General features: G+C 39.5%; 1 protein-coding gene across 9 annotated transcripts in view; it reads left to right on the forward strand.

Moving 5' to 3' along the window:
• PCDH17 (protocadherin 17) overlaps positions 1 to 12335 on the forward strand; it is a 106489-nt gene that overhangs the window by 76648 nt on the left and 17506 nt on the right. For 6 of the 9 annotated variants that reach the window (XM_073346085.1, XM_073346104.1, XM_073346099.1 and 3 more), the window contains one exon: positions 1880 to 1963. The exons of the other annotated variants lie outside the window; for them this stretch is intronic. In XM_073346085.1, coding sequence (XP_073202186.1) covers positions 1880 to 1963 — 84 coding nt within the window. The remainder of the gene's footprint in view (positions 1 to 1879; positions 1964 to 12335) is intronic. 9 annotated transcript variants of the gene reach the window in all.

The following is a 12335-nucleotide window of genomic DNA, read 5'->3' on the forward strand; positions in this document are numbered from 1 at the left end:
AAGATTAATTAGACCATTTTGTTGTTTTTCTTGGTTAGCTCCTACTTGTTACAACATATTTTTCACTTGTACATTGGAATTAGGACCCCTTATTCATCCTAATAAATGATCTCTGAAAATTCGTGGAAAACGGAGCATGTTATACCACTCTCTGTTTGCATGGAGGAGCTGTGTGTTTCAGAGGACCTTTTGGACAGAGCGAACACTTGTCAGTGTAACATTTTCCACTTTTTTTTAGGTTGAATTTCAAGTGCTCCTTACTGAAATGAAGTATTACAAAATGAGAAGTATTTATCAGAGAAGCATGACTACTTTTAAGATATATGTGATAAGATATATATGTTTTATGTCAAATTTAGGAAGGCAAAAATAAGCCTGTTGGAGAAAAGAGAACATTTATGAATACTGAAAGACTGTGAACCTATATAAAGAATCTCTTTAAAAGCTCTGGAAAACTCACTGGAGTATCAATTTGACTGTGGTAACAAGATGACTCATAGATTAATTGCTTTTGCTTCAACAAAACAAATAACATGCCTTTCACTCTGCTCTTTGATGTGCTGAATACCATAATAGTAGCCTTATAAACATGTGCATATCCCAGAATTACTTTCAGGTGCTTCCATATGTTGTGAGAGCACACTTTAAGAGCAGGATAGAAACATACACAAATTAAACAAGAAGAAAGAAAGAAAGAAAGAAAGAAAGAAAGAAAGAAAGAAAGAAAGAAAGAAAGAAAGAAAGAAAGAAAGAAAGAAAGAAAGAAAGAAAGAAAGAAAAAGAAAGAGATCTGCAGGGCAACAGTGTGAAAAAATGTTTAAGCTGCCTACTCAACCTGTTTTACACTGGAATTCTGCATAATTATGTTACAGAGGAGGGGGAAACAACAGATGTTGAATAAAGATTGAAAGTAAGAAAATGAGATTGTTCAAAATAAAAAAAATTGAAAAGGAGCTACAGTTGCTCTCAGCTAGACATTTTTTTGGCAAGACTTTTAGACAGCAATCTATTTCTCAAATTCATTGCCCATTTCAGTAAGATTAATGTAAAACAAAGTGTTTCTTTTTGAGTCTGATCATTTGAACAATTATACAGCTTCAGTAATCCCCAAGTCAATCTTTCAGAAAACAGCTGAATGTTTCCTCAAGCAATTTCATAAAGTAGATTAAATTAATTTGATATCAGGTCAAAAAAACTGCAAGTACTTTGCATGAGTAGGTGTTTTTTCCCCTATTATCTTATATAATTAATTGTTTTTACTTTCTGTACAAATATTTAAATAATCAATAGATTGGACAGTTGTTCCCAATCTTTGTGGGATAAATGCCATTAAACTATACTAAAACTTTTTATTTATTTTTTAATGTCACCTTTCAGACATCCCCTGACACACCTCAGACATTAGAGCAAAGGCAAAACTTTTACTTGAAAGAGAGTGGGTCCCATTTTTTCCTCTCATTAGCAGATAATTTCTGGTTTTGACTTTTAGTACATTGTTACCTTGAAGTTACTGTCAATAGTGAGCCACGGTATATCCAAAATGAAGTGCTGAAAGATACATACAGAGACAACACACTATTATCTGAAACTATTTGAATCACCACTATGACACTCCCATTATCATTTGCACATAGAATAATTTACCCATTGACTTCAATGGGAGTTTTTCCTGAGTAGATCCTTCACAGGATTAGTCCTTGACTGGAGGCCTCATGCATTTCTGTGACACTGCTGCCCTACTCTTAGAGATGGTCATTCAAAAAGGTTGTTTTATACAAAAGCAGAGACCATTTGGGGAGCGGGATTCAGAATTGAAATGGACCCTTTTCCCAACATTTTATTTTTCTACTTGTTAACTAAAAATATTTTATTTTTCAAGCATTCCCGACTTTGCTTTCCTTTGCTATCCTCACCCTACACACCATCACAAGTAGACTTCAGTCTGTTGATCTGCTTCTGCCAGGTGAGCAAATACTTCATCTGCTAGCTGTCTTCTCTTGTGATCAGAATTTTACATGTAAGATTATGAATCTTCCTAGGTTTATTTTTTAAGGCTATGGCGCAGAACTTGATAAGACTGTATTATTTCTTAAAGGGCTTACAAGTAACATGATGAAGAAAGAGACTGCAGATTTGTATGCATTTTATATTCCAGAAGAGTTGAACCAAAATTTCATCTGAATAATATTCAAAGTTAAATCACTCTGCCTTACTATATTTGCATTAGTCCTGACAGAACTTTATAAAAGATGGGATGCAATGCAGAGAGGGTAGAGGTATGAAAGAAATGAAAATGTATCTGTGTGTGTGCATGTACGTTTTCTGGACATGCTCTTACTGCAGACTTTCACTGAAATGTATCAGACATGAATATCCATAGTTCAACACTTGAACACATTTAATACTGCAAGTCTGCTACTGCCACCAATCTCTGTAGGAATTGTATGGTTCACAAGCACCAGCATGTTGATGGATCTGTCTGTGGAATCAGGACAAATCTTTCTTATGATTCATTTTTGCCACAGATAAGTCGTAAAACTAAGGCAGCAGATTGATGGGGGTTTAGGTTTTCTGCACTTGTTTTAAACAGTAGATGTAGAACAGGTTCTTCTGTTTTATAGCCTGGAGCTAAACTGTCAACATAAAAGATGTTCGGACTTAATACCTGAGAACCAGGCAGAAGAATTTCTTCCTACTTTTTTTAGAGCAGATTAACTGCCACACAATATAGCTCGTTACTGCCTAGTGTAAATTTATTGAAAAGGCAGTTTTTGCTAAAGTACATGAAATACTTTATCTAGTCATTATCTGCTTTACTGCAAGACGTAGAAATCAGCGGGAGAGGATTCTCCAGCAGCTCAGAGAAGAAAGATATTCACTCAAATCACTGTCTGTCTGTGGAGATTTCTGCATCTGACCAAAACTTATTGGGCTTGAAACATTATTCTTTTGCGTGAAAGTGAGAGAGAGATCGAGAAACAGATTGACATATATATACCAACTCACTGTCACACGATGTCACATGATGGTGGTTAGAAATAATTTTGATTTATTAAATCTGTAATTAAAGAAGAAAAGAGTGGAAGTGATGATCACATACAGAGTAACATAACTAAAGAAATAACTGTTCAGGTTTTGCCATGTTTGATGAATATTGTGGGTTTCTAGTAATTAATGAAAAGGGTGACCTCTATAGAAATCAGTATATCATTTTGTTATTATACCTATGTCATCTAACAAAAGCATATCACATCATTTTTTTCTGAGTTAGAAAATAGCCTGTGAAACAGTGGAATGAAAAAGAAAACAAAGTATCATAGAATATCATGGTTGGAAGGGACCTCAGGAAGTCATCTAGTCCAGCCCCCTGCTCAAAGCAGGACCAATCCCTAACTAAGTAAATGATTTTTAACAAATAACAGCATTTGTCATCATCAGCAGCTTATACCTAGTAGAAACTGCCTTCTTTTTTGTAGTTGTTTTCCATGTTCCTCATGTATAATTTTTTCTAGGAGTGCACATGCCCTGGACAATAGAAGCCAAATCCTGCTCTCTTTACCCATGCAAAACTGCCATTGAGCCAGTTCTTGAGAGGTGCAGTGCAACTACAACTTTGAGGGGGGTCTAAGAGAATTGTAGTTGCTCAGTATCTCTGAAAATTCAGCCCATTCATTTTCTCAAGGGAGATGTACTCCCATATTTACTTATATGACAGAATTTAACATGAAGTGTTTGCTTTAATTATTTATTACTGATAAAGCTAAATGGTGAAAAATACTTGCTGGGTATTTTTGATAAAGCTAAATGGGGGAAAGTTGTGCTGAAATGCATTGTTGTTTAGCTTTTATTGGAAATGAAACATCCTTTGTTAGCCTTTGCATTGCATAGGATTTTCTTTTATTTTTGCTTGATGTCAGAATTAAAAAATCCACCTGTGCTTAACCACAGCCCTTTATCAAAGCAATAAGCTGATCTTGCAGGGATTTGTGATTGAACAGTGGGAAAGGCAGCAACTTACTCAAAAGGTGGATTGGGTGTTTTCTGTAACCACTAAATGTTTGGGCGGAGTTGTTTTTAGTTTTTTTAAATTTTGCCCTTAAGTAAGGCAGGTATATGTCAGACATCCTATTTACTGCCTCTGTGTTTTAGTCTGTGTATAATGTGTGTGCATGTGTAAATGTTTTTTTTGTTAGGGTTTTTGCCTTTATTTTTTCAGAATGACCTCTGAATAAATAACTTTTTTAGTGAATGGTGTTTTTCTGTGTATGTAAAAAAAAGGCATAATTAAGGTTGTTAAGTATAAAGTTTGCCTTACCTTGACATTTGTCCGACATTGAAATTCTTACCTAAAGGGCTCCATTCATGAGGGTGCTTTCCTTTTTAAACAAATCCTTTTTGCCACTTAAAATTATACTTTAAAAATAGCACCTAAATTACTGGAGAGCCAAGGTTTATGAACCAGTGGGTCTAGAGCAGGGGTCTGCAACCTCTGGCACGCGTGCCAAAGATGGCACGCAAGCCGATGTTTAATGGCATGCTGCTGTCTGCTGAGTCACCGGCCCCACTCAGCCCCCTGCTGAACCCAGGCCGGGACTCCAGCAGGCAGCAGCGAGCCATTAAAAATCCTGCCCGCCCCGACCTGCTCTTCTCCGCCCCCACGCCGGCTGTTGCTGCAGGGCAGGCGAGCTCCCCCTCCTCTTCCCCCAGAGTGCTGCGTTCCTGCCCCTCCTGTCCCTCCCTGCCGCCCATCAGCTGATGACCCTTGCGAGGGAGGGGGAGAAGCGGAGCTGCAGTGCGCTTGCTGCTCTAGGGAGGAGGCGGAGACGAGGTGGGGACGGGGGGTGGAATCAGGGCATATGCCCTCCAGCCCCCTGCTGTGAACCGCTCTGGGCAGGGGGCTGAGAGCACCCCCACAACCCCAGCCCACACCCCCAGCCCTCTGCCCTGACCCCTGCACCCCCCTTACACACCCCCAGCCCTCTGCCCTGATCCCTGCACCCCCCACACACCCAGCCCTCTGCCCTGACCCCTGCACCTCCCACACACCCTAGCCTCCTGCCCTGATCTCTGCACCCCCCCATGATCCCAACCCTGACTCTAGTACCCCCCACACATACCCAGCCCCCTCACACCCTATGTCCTGATTCTTGCACCCCTCACATTCGCACCCCCACCCTGAGCACCAAACGGGAGCTCCTGCACGCCCCCCCCCCACTCACCACATTCCCACCTGCACCCCTCGCACCAAATAGGAGCTGCCCAAGTAAGCACTCCACACCTAAACCCCAACCCTGAGTCCCCTCCCTCATTCTAGCTCCTGGCCAGACCATACACCCCAGCCTGCTTCTTCACCCCCAGCCCTGTGCTCAGTGCACTCCCACCCTCAGCTCAATGCAGAGAGAGAGAGGAAGAGAATGAGCTAGAACCAGGGAGAAGGTAGGTACCCACTCTATGTGGGCAGGGGCAGGATCCCAGACTGGCAGCGGGCTGAGCAGGGCCGGCAGCCGGGACCCTGGCTGGCAGAAACCGGCGGACTGAACCCCAGACCAGCAGCAGGCTGAGCCGCTCAGCCCACTGCCCGTCTGGGGTCCCGGCCGCCAGCCCTGCTCAGACCACTGCCAGTCTGGGGTTCTTGCTTCCAGCCCCTTGCCAGCCGGCTCCCGGCCCCAGGCCCTGCTCAGCCTGCTGCCAGCGTAGGCGAACAGAACCCCAGGCTGGCAGCAGGCTGAACGGGCCGGTGGCATAAGATCAGCATTTTAATTTAATTTTAAATGAAGCTTCTTAAACGTTTTGAAAACCTTGTTTACTTTACATATGACAATAGTTTAGTTATATAATATATAGACTTATAGAGAGACCTTCTAAAAAAACGTTAAAATATATTACTGGCACGCGAAACCTTAAATTAAAGTGAATAAATGAAGACTCGGTACACCACTTCTGAAAGGTTGCCGACCCCTTGTCTAGAGATTGTGGGTCTTGCATTCTAGAGAATGATGAGTCAGAATTTGCAGTCCAGATTCAGACAAAGCTCCCATTATTGTCAATGGTACTGTTGCTCGAATCAAGATTGTAGGATTGGGCCTTATGTGTATACTCTGGTTTGTTTGCATAAGACCCATAGTATGTTGGGTATCTGTTTTTTAATAGAGTTATGTTCTGAGTAGATGTAAGTACCTCAGACTCTTATGGCCAGCACTGTCTTAGATTCTCTGTCAGCTCTTGCTGCTTTCTTGCCCTGTACCAGTATGGATAGGAGATTGTTTGCTGTTCTCCATGTCTGGACAATGCCATTAGGGGCCCCATAGGCCAGTCTCTAGCATCAGTGATACTCTCTACCTTCATGGAGGGGATAGGATTATAAGCAAGTTTCTTTAAATTAGCTCTTCTTTCCTGTCTACTTGGTGGATGCAAGGTGTTTCATTAACCATGTGCAAATTTCTTGCCGAGTGATTCAGCCCAACTGGGCATGACAAGTTATAGCATGTCATCCAAGAAATTTAAAAACCATGTTCCTGAAAACATGAGTGTGAGAAGTAGCAGATATCACAAATAAAAACGCTTTTATGTAAGATTTCATTATGAAAATAGGCTGAGTTCTATTTGCCACAGAAACAAAAACAATCCATTTGGATGTTTGGCTCTGCAGTTTTGCTTATATTTGATAGCAGAATTGTCTGCAAAGGATATTTTCCCACCTTGCCATGAGAAGAGCTAGGAAGTCACTATTTAGGATCTAAGTCCAAAATCTTCAAATGTTTGCATCTAAAGGTTCAAATCTATATCTATATTTAGGCACCTCAATCCTCATTAGGTGCTTGAATACACACTTAGTTGACCAACCTCAGAAACCCATATTTGAACATTTTAGCCAATTTTGATTAGTTAGTTAGTTTATGGTAACGCTCATGATGTGCTGGGCACTTTCCCAGGCATTCCAGAATGGAAAGTTCTTGCCCAAGCAGCTCACAGTCTCAGGACAGATAGATAGGTTGACAGAGGTTAGGGAAAGAAGAAGAATAAAGAGGGAGATATATTATGGCAAGTCCTATCTATCTATCTGTCCTGAGACTGTGAGCTGCTTGGGCAAGAACTTTCCATTCCTGAATGCCTGGGAAAATAAATACAAGGATGGACAGATAGATAGATAGATAGATATCCCTGTATATTATATATGTATAATAACCCTTTATTTACTTGTATTTATATATGCAAGAGGGATATATATTGATACATATAGTCAACTAAGAATTGTAGACAGTATATTAGATGTAGGTCTTCAAAAGAGAATTAAATGTGGGAAGAGTAGTGGTCTTTCAGATGAGTTCAAGGAGGTCATGGGAGGGGGGCAAGGAAGAAGGCAGAGGCATTTGTGCAAGAAGCTGACAAAGGCGTGGTCAAGATTTGAAGGGAGGAGTGATGTGATCAAATCAAATTGCAAGCAAGACCACTAGTACCTGCTGAATATGAGGGCCTGAATGCAAAATTTGGTTTGTGAGCACTGAAAGAGTATATGTATAATAAATGGGGCGGGGGAACTTTATTTTTTCTATCCCGAACTCTTGACCCTTTCTGTGATTTTGGTGGGTGACTCCCAGGTAGATTTGCACTTGAGAGGAGCATGCTAGAGAGAAAGGGCTGCATACTCATTACCCTCTTCTGCTCATTACCTTCTCTGCTCCTACCTGCACGCCACAGAGCCATGGCTCCCACATTCCACTAAGAGGCCTCCCTTAAAGCAGAAGAAAAACACAGCAAATTCTATCAGAGGTTTGGAAACTCTTAAAGCAGATTTTGCTCCATGTAACAGAGAGTAACAGCTGGTCCTCAAAGTATTTATTTGCTACTAAATTATCACCACTTTTATTCATGATCTGTGTTCCTCACAATAGATGTTCTCCACTTTCATTGTGCCACGTCATAGCTCCTTGTTAATTTATCCTCTGTCTATGATTCTTCAGCTGCTGTCATAGGGATCTCTAAAGCTGCTTGTTAAGAGAAAGCATTTTAACAGATGCCCTTGCACATTGGGATGAATGTGTTATGGATACAGAATTATATTCACACTTCTTACAATCACCTTTTTCACCTGCTCAAGCAGTGAACACCTCTGGCTTGTTGTCAGTTCACTTGATTGCAGCGTGGGAGGTGTACAGGGTCAAAGCAAGCCTTGTATCTTATGTTCTGTCATGCAAGTCTTGTGAGCTTTATTCCCATACTCCCAATTTTGATATGGCTGCTTTGTGCTTTTAGAATTACAGTATAGTAACAGCATAATTAAATCTTTTTCATCCATTTGTAGGATGACAGTTTTGTCCCCATAATATATATCCCTAATATCCTTATGAATTTAACATATACATATGTGAAGCTGATCTCAATATGATAAATTGCAGAGAGATGTGATAAATTGACTTTATCTTTTACCTTTACCTGACTAACCTGCCCCCTGAAACTAGTCCCTTTCCCGGGGACTTATTCAAACTATCCATCCCTGCCAGCCTTTCTAACAGGCATCATTATTTTAAGTCTACCTGTCAAACAGAAATTTCCTCCTTCCCAAAATTCCACCTTTGCCCAAACTGTGATAGGCAAAATTCAGCTCTGCACCAGCAACAGCTTTTCTGTGTATAAAAACGTCATTAGCATAGGCCCCAATTCAGTAAAGTACTTAAGCACATGCTTACTTTTAAGCATATAAGTATTCTCAATGAAGTCAAGATAGAAATTTGCTTCCTTTTTTAAAGACTGTAAATGAGGAAAGACAAAAGTAAGCTTCATGTGTAGCTGTACAACAAAGTCAAAGGGACTGGCTCAGAGAGCTCCCAGCATGGCTTGTGAGCATGAAAGCATACACAATAAACGGCCAAGATGTTTATTGTCTTTCTTTGCTCTGTCCCAAACACTTGATTCTTTCCATGATTTTGGTGGATGGGCCTAAGTATTGGGCAGACCAAAAAAATTCTAAATGCTAGGTTGGCAAGTCAGGCATTTCAGCGCCTAGCCCATTACTGTGTTTGAAGATCTTCATGTGGCATTTTAGAAGGATTTTAACTCTCTATTTAAATCTATCCTCAAAGATCTCAGGTTCCCCTCTGTAGGCCTTTGTGATTCAATTTATCTCTGAAAAATTGTCAGTTAATAGTTGTTTTTTTAATTTTAATTTGTGGGTGTTATGGAGGGAGGAATAGAGAAAGTGAATAAGTTAACTTTAATGTTTTGACTTACGTAACCCAGAAAGTTACTTTTAATATGATATTTTTTTAGGTAGTGTAGCTCTACAGGTGATATCTACCAAATGGAACTTTTTACAAGGCATATCTGAAACTATAAATCTGATTAAAAGAAACATCTTTGCTCAAATTGCTTTCCACCCTTAAAAGAACGCTTCTTTAGATCCTTACGGTTATCTCCTTCTCTTGGACTCCTATCCATCTAGCTTAGTTTAACTTAACTGGCAACCTTAGCTCCCTCCATGGAATTGGTTCCATGAATATGATGAATAGTCTCAAGAGCAGAGAAGCAAGCTGAATTTAACCCTTTCCTTTTAACACAGTCTTTTGGGACTCCCAAATCCTACTGGCAGGCACTGATTGCTGAATAATAAGCAGTAGGGGATTAGCTGCATCTGTATTGACTGTGTCTTTGGAGAATGCTACCAGTAACACCAATTCTGTTTGTCTACCACTAGGAAATGAACAAAGGAAATGTGTTAGAAGCAAAATATGAACAACAGGATTTAGCATGGTAAACAGGTGCATATCCCTGTAGAAATCAGATAGCAAAGCAGAGAGAGAAATCCTAATAGGAAAATGTTGCTTACAGCTTCTAACTGGTTGGGTTTAATAGGCGTATTTTCCTTGACCTCCTGTACAGGATTACAGCTTTGCTAGAAGGAAGACTTGAATTTTAGATGTGTTCATCCATGTCATCAAAGATGCATGTTATCATCAGAGCTAGAGTTGGCTAGCAGTGACACTGAAAGCATTTAGAAAACTCTGTGCTTTCCCCCTTCAAAATCAGAAAATACAAAGCAACAGAAATGCACATACTGTAGTTAATAATCCTCTGTGTCTGAAATACTTTATTCTCCACTTTTGTCCTCATTAGATTTGTAGTTTGGGATTGAAGAGTCCACTATACTCAAAGATGACATTTGCTGATTGTTTTATAAAAGATATGCTACCCATAAGAAAAATAAAATAAAAAATGATTTTGTAAAACTTTCACTTATTAAATGCTACAGCTCAGATTTTCTTGGAAAAAAAGAGACTGAATATGAACAGTCTATACGAAATGAGTTTTGATTGCCTATTTCTATTAAATATTAGAGAAGACATTTTATGTTTCATATATAATTTCCTCTCCCTTCTCTGTTTTCCATTTTGAAGTTCAGAATACCTAATGTCACTTTTTCTACTGGAGAACAGTTAATTGGTTAAAGAGTTACCTTTTCTTTATTCATGTGTATTGGCCATTTTCATATTTCTTTTCTTATGTCTTTTTACTTCAGTGCTTATCTTTTTTTAATTTTCGTTCCAATTTCTCATTCTACAGGCTGCCAATACATAGCCCCGAAGATACTGTAGATGTTAGTTTCAGTACTCTGTCCAGAGGGTCAGTAAGCCTCTGAAACACTCCCTGAAGGTGTGCAGATGCATTGAACTGTGGCTGCAAATGTTGGAGGCAGATCGGAAGATCCAGCTGCCACTGAATTCACTTGAACATGATGTAGACCAGTAGGTTCTAGTGTCTGAAAGTATCCATAGTAATATATCATAGGAGCATTTTGTAATGCAGGTGCACTCTACAGGATTGCTGTCACTGTTTACACTTGATTGTGTTTTAAGAAATTAGCTGCTAAATATGTGATGTCAACTTGTCAGAAGGGCAGAGGCTTATAGGTTACAGTGAGGTTTATTGAAACCTTTCTTTATCCCCAACTCTGGCTCCCTAAGAAGTACTCTTATTGAATCAAATAGTTAAACTGCTAATTTATTTACATAAATGATATTTGAGTAAGTGTTCAGAAGCCAAAGACCTAATGGAAAGAAAGAGGTCAGGCCTCTTGAGGCTTTGAAATAGGAATTTCTGGCTCAGAGTGCATTGCTAGCAAACCCAACAGGGGAACAGTGATATATCACAATGAATATTACAGGTACATTGTTCTAGTAAAGTAAACTTTCTTCTCTGTTTTTCTGTTAGAAAAGAGAAAAGCTGCATATAACAGATCTTCCTCCTGCCCAGCTATTACTGGTGGTGAGCCCAGCTTACTTAAAGTCAAAGTTCAAGATCCAAAGCTAGTGGTTATACAATACCAAGAGAGGCAGACGGTCATGGAAAAACCTGTAAATAAACATGGGTTAAGACTTACTCTTTAGAAAACAAAAGTTAAATTGTATACTTCTGATAGTGTCTACCACAGTTCTGTAGGTAGATAGACAAGGAGGAGGAATGCACCTTTATTTTTGTATGGAAATAACTATGTGGAAGAATAGCTTAAATCTTGTTTTGACTAGTATGCTAAGTAAATATGACATAGAAGTCATATTGTGAATAGGTATATGTACCAGCAAGGTGTCATTTTACAGAGTGACTTTTTTTCCACCAGAAGGAACACTTAAGAGCCTGTAGACTTGTGGAGGAAAATGGATAATCATAAGCATTACAAAAATAAAGACCTTGAGCAGTTATAGTGTTTGTTGTTATAATTCATGAGGGATGTCAAATTTCTAGCATGTTACAGATTTTTGTGCTCCTTTGCAAGAAGAATTCATTTTTATTAAAGTTATACACACATTTTTCATCTGGAATTAAGATCATTGCTAATGTCGCCATTTCCTCTGATGCAAACATTAGCACGGAGATTCAGATAATTTCAGATTAGGCATTCCTCTTGTTTGTGTGTTTGCTTTAGTTTTGTGCAATTGCATCAGTATTTTAATGGACCACTATTCTGCATGAACTACCAGACCAGAGGTCTGGACATGCCATAGGCTTGGAATTTTTCAAAATGCTGAAAAATCTGAGATCAGGTGCTTTGCCTAGGTATTGCACTCTTTTGCCAGTAGCAAGCTGAATATTACACTAAGCTGTAGAGTACCGCTGCAGCTCACCCAAAACCATTAATGAGCGTAGCTTCAAAAATGACTCCTCTCCTGCCTTGCCAGTCAATTAGGTTCTAGGACGGCTGATATGGGTGAAGAAGGGAGGAATGGCAATCGAAAAAGAAAAATGAGAACAAATGGGAAATGAAATTCCAGTTCAAGCATTTCCTGATGGAAACAGCACTGAATTTGATTAAGCAGCTATGAGAAGTACCAAATATCATACTA

This window comes from Lepidochelys kempii, chromosome 1 (assembly GCF_965140265.1).
Source record: "Lepidochelys kempii isolate rLepKem1 chromosome 1, rLepKem1.hap2, whole genome shotgun sequence".
Taxonomy (NCBI): Eukaryota; Metazoa; Chordata; order Testudines; family Cheloniidae; genus Lepidochelys; species Lepidochelys kempii.